The sequence below is a fragment of the Cannabis sativa genome, chromosome X (assembly GCF_029168945.1).
Source record: "Cannabis sativa cultivar Pink pepper isolate KNU-18-1 chromosome X, ASM2916894v1, whole genome shotgun sequence".
Lineage (NCBI taxonomy): Eukaryota > Viridiplantae > Streptophyta > Magnoliopsida > Rosales > Cannabaceae > Cannabis > Cannabis sativa.
In genome coordinates, this window is record NC_083610.1 from 49,115,441 (window position 1) to 49,120,383 (window position 4,943).

General features: G+C 38.0%; 1 protein-coding gene across 1 annotated transcript; it reads left to right on the top strand.

Moving 5' to 3' along the window:
- The first annotated feature begins 2,621 nt into the window (after positions 1-2,621).
- Positions 2,622-3,365, top strand: LOC133032255 (uncharacterized). Its single transcript, XM_061106135.1, has 2 exons — positions 2,622-2,871; positions 3,199-3,365. The coding sequence occupies exons 1-2, from the start codon at positions 2,622-2,624 to the stop codon at positions 3,363-3,365; spliced, it is 417 nt and encodes a 138-aa protein (XP_060962118.1).
- Positions 3,366-4,943: the final 1,578 nt, after the last annotated feature.

Below are 4,943 nucleotides of genomic sequence, written 5' to 3' on the forward strand. Positions count from 1 at the left end.
AACGGAAAATGCGATGGATGACTAGATTGGTCACATGGGTAAGTTTAGAACCTTATTTCATGGTGGGAAATATTTTAGAGAAAATAAATTATCGGGATTGAGCGGGGTTATGGAATTGACCATTTTACCCCTAGCTTTAGAAATACCCTAAGTTTGAGTCAAAGGGCAATTTGGACTTTTTATTTAAATCATGGATAGGTGGCTTTTTGGTTAGTTGACACCTAGCCAAGCTATATTCAGCAAGGAAAAAGGATTTTCCTAATCTTTATTTCATTTTGTGAAAATAGAAAAAACATGGAAAATCATCTCAACCATTTCCTCTCTCTCTCTTGCTTTCGGCTGGGGCAAATCAAAGGCAAAACAAGATTTTTGCTTTCATTTCTTTGGATTTTCAGCAAGGTTTCAAGGGGGGAACTCAACCTAAGGTAAGCCCTAATGGTCCCTTCTCTATTTTTTTTTCAAGTTTTGAAGTAGTTAAAGTAGTGAAATTGTGTTATAGGAGCTGTTAGAGTTTGATGTTGGTTTGGTTCGAATTCTAGGCTTAGGTTAAGTTAAATTTAGGCCATTGCAGCTGGTTTTTAGGTTATTGGTTGGTTTTATGCAACTTTGAACATTGAGTTCAAAGCTTTGAGCTTTAATGGCAAATTGATTTTGAATGGTTTGTTCTGTGAAATACTGCCTGGATTTTGTTGCTTATGCATTGTATAGGAGCTCTGGAAGGTTTCATGGCAATTGGTAGAGAGTTTAGCAACAAATGAAAAACTTTGGGGAAACTTGTGCAAACCGGCTAGCCGGTTTGCAGAGCCACAAAAACCGGCTAGCCGGTTTTGGCAGGGTTCCCCGGGCCTTTCATTTTCTCAATTTTTGCCATTTCGATGCCTCGGTTGGGTGTTTCCTCATTTCCAGAGTTAGAATAACCCTTTAAGAGCATAGCAGAACCTAGGGTTTTGGTTTTGGGTTTCCCGGGATTAGGGTTTTAATCATGTGACTTACCCGATTTCAAAATGTGATTACGGCATCCATCTAGCACAAGATTTCCGTTCAGGTCGGCCAGCACACTTGAATTCGGAAAACACGTAAGAACTGTGTATAATGTGTGATGTGATTATCTGAATGTATGTATATGTGTTTGTATATACATGCTTATTTGTTGTGATTCATGCACTACCAACACTTGTACGGTTGCGGTACAGAGTGCATTGGTAAGGTGTATGATGTTTAGAAGTACGTTATGGTGTTACCAGCACTTGTACGGGAAGGTACAAGGTGTTTGTGGTACAACACTAACAGTACTCAAGGTGCGGTCATACCCTACCTACACTAGTACAATGGTATACTGAGTGCATGTGGTACATGGTACATGGTCGTATCCTAGTTAGAACGTTCATACTCATCTGTTAAGCTCTGTAGATAGGTGTATGGGCGCCTATTTACAGGTCGGAAATTATATGATATGTTATATGCATTTCTTACTGAGTCTGTCGACTCACAGTTCTGCTTCCATGTGTAGGTAAAGGAAAGGCTAAGACTGAACAGGAGTGAACCTGAGCTCAGATGGGATTGTACATGTCAAGCAGCGCGACCTGGAGTGTTCGGTCTCGGGACATCTGGAAGTTGTATTTTGAAAGTCGTTGTGCGACCAGTAATTTTTGTATTTTGGAATGTATATTTTGGAAAGTAAATTTTACAAAGTTTGAAAACGGGATCCCGGCATTTGTAAATATTTTATTGTATTACAAAGTTTAATATTTAATGCAAAAGTTTTAATTTGACATGTTTTTTGAGAAACTTCTTTGATTAGCAAAGATTGCACAATAATTGAAAAAGTACTGTAGCGTGCCTTAGCATTAGGGCGTTACAGTTACGGAGCATGCTGTAAGTGCCATACTGATCAGAGAGGAAAATAACGTTCAACATTCGATCTATTACATCAATAAAAGACTCATTGAGACTGAAAGCCGATATCCATTGATAGAAAAGCTCGCATTTTTCAAGATTCTAGCAACAAGAAAGCTAAGGCCCTACTTTCAAGCTCATCCTGTTCAAGTATACACTGACAAACTGTTACGCCAAATATTGTGAAAACTGAACGCCTCTGGACGGTTACTCAAGTGGGCGGTAGAATTGGGTTAGTATGAGATTATCTTCCAACCCTGAACAACAATTAAAGGTCAAGCCTTAGCAGACTTTGTAGAAGAATGCACGGGCAAGGAAGAAAGCGTATCAGAAAACAACCCCGAGCCAGTACAAATACCTCAACCGAGTAACAGTGAAGACAAGCCGACTTGGAAACTACATGTGGACGGGTCGGCTACAGATCAACTATCCGGTGCAGGAATTGCCCTTTTCACACCTGGGGGAAAAGACCTGCACGCTGTAGTCAAATTTGGATTTAAAGCATCTAATAATGAGGCCGAATATGAATCTTTGATCACCGGTCTAAAACTAGCCCAAGAGATGAAGGTCAAACATATCGAGATCTGCAGTGATTCATAGTTGGTGGTAAATCATGTATCTGGAGAATACAAGGCTCAGGGGGAAAAGATGATAGCGTATCTGAGCAAAATTCCAAGGGAAGAAAACATGAGGAGATTGAAATGATTGATACATCCCCAAACTAGATGACGCCAATTGCAACCTACCTCAACACTGAGGAAGTCCCAGATAATAGAAATGAAGCTCGAAAGATGAGAAGGAAGGCTGCATGGTACATCATAGTAGAGGGAATCATGTACAAACGAGGATTCTCCATGCCATTGCTCAGATGTGTAACCCAAGAAGAAGCTGCACGACTTTTGTCTGAAGTACATGATGGATTTTGTGGAAACCACGCTGCTGGGCAGAGTTTATCTGAGAAAATTCTAAGGCAAGGTTATTTCTGGCCGGCGATGATCAAAGATTCCAAGGCCTATGTTAAAAGATGTGATAAATGCCACAGATTGTTGAAGATACCTCGAGGACCGCCCAACGAGTTAACTCAGATGCAAAGTCCTTGGCCTTTCGCCATTTGGGGAATTGACCTAATTGGACAATTGTCCAAGGGCAAGGGTGGCGCACAGGATGCAGTGGTCGCGGTTGATTACTTCACCAAGTGGACAGAAGCCGATCCATTAGCAATCATTATGTCCAAAAAAGTGCAAGACTTCATTGTGAAGAACATAATCTGCCGGTTTGGATTATCGTACAAAATATTTTTAGACAATGGCAAACAATTTGACAGCCAGTCCTTTACTGATTTCTTTGCAAACCATGTCATTATCAAAAGTTTCTGCGCAATGGCACATCCCCAAGCAAATGGTCAAGTTGAAGCAGTCAACAAGACATTGAAAGATAAACAAAAGAAAAGACTTGAGGATGCTAAATGAATCTGGCCGGAGGAACTTCCTGAAGTTCTATGGTCATACCGAACTATTGAGAAAACAGCAACTGGATGGACTCCATTCGCCATGGCATATGGATATGAAGCTATGCTGCCCGTAGAACTCAAACCACCATCCCACAGAAGATTGACATATATCCAAGAGGCCAATCATGTACTCCTTGCTGAATCACTTGATGAAATTGAAGAGAAATGAATCACATCAAACATAAAACTGATGGCCCATCAACAAAAAGAAGCTTGGTATTTCAACAAACAAGTGAAGGCTCAGAAATTCTTTGTGAGACATATGGTCTTAAGAAGAATATTTTTAAACACTGAAGACAGTACGTGTTGGGTTTTATGCCCTAAATAAAACTCTATTTCAATGTAATCCAGATTATTCAATATCAATAAAGTAACAGAAGTATTTTTCATTCATTTGTGTATATTTTGGTTCACTTAATCAATTGTTTGTCTGCATGATTTATAAATTCATCCAAACCCCTTTCACATACTTGATCATGTTTATTGTGTTGTCAACACAGTGGAAAGTAAACATGACTATGTGAATAAAGGATTCCTAGATTTATCAGAACACTGGGTTTTACTGATATGACAATCTACAACAGAGTTTACTTGCATTTGGAGAAATGCTATGTTCTTTCCAGAACATTGGTTAAAGTAAAGCTCAGGTTGGATGCATGGAGTATGCATTGGAATGGACCGATATTGAACTTTGAAATAGATTTATAAAACTTACCGTAATATTTATTCAATTCAATATCACTAAGTTGATCCTAGATCACATGATCGAAATCCTAATATGGTTAGGCTCAATCTCAAGAGTATTATTCGTGTTCTTTGATTTGTTAGTTAAGCATACTTTTGGGTCAGGGTGATACGTACATTTTGGGAACACGGTAGTGCGATTGAGTGGGAGCGCTAACATAAATATGGAATCTATAGCTTCTATCTGGCGAATAGTAAGCAAAGGGTGATTTCCTTCGAGCTTAACCAAACGAGATAAATGATGGAGTACTCATTTCACTTAGCTGCAATATCATTTATACAGGGTTAAGTGTTTTAAGGATAAAATACATTGTAGGGTGTTACGGTAATTAAGTCCCTTTACAGTGTAAATCATCCATATAGAGGATCATTGATCACATTAGGATTATAACAATGGATAACTAATGATGTGTCTATATGGTGGAACATATAGAGCATTCTATATACTGAGAGTGCATTTCTAAGTTCTATGCGTGGATTCAACGAAGAATTAATAAGTCAGTGAATTTAAGTAGTAAATTCTAGATCTGCTTATTGGAAGCTCATATATAGACCCATGGTCCCCCCACTAGTTGAGATAATATTACTTGTAAGACTCATTTAATTGATTTTAATTAATCAATTATAATTCTCAAAGTTAGACTATGTCTTTTTGAGAATTTATCACTTATTAAGGGCAAAACAGTAAATAGAGATTTTGAAGGGCATATTTATTAATTAGAAAACTTTAATTAGTTTTATTATTAATAAATAAATGATAATATATTATTTGATAGTTAATTTTAATTATTAA

What these genes read in the sequence shown, in the direction of transcription:
- LOC133032255 (XM_061106135.1), top strand. Translation starts at nt 2,622, where the DNA reads ATGACGCCAATTGCAACCTACCTCAACACTGAGGAAGTCCCAGATAAT. An exon ending in TGAGAAAATTCTAAGGCAAG is followed by an intron (nt 2,872 to 3,198) that starts GTTATTTCTGGC and finishes AAATATTTTTAG; the next exon opens with ACAATGGCAAACAATTTGAC.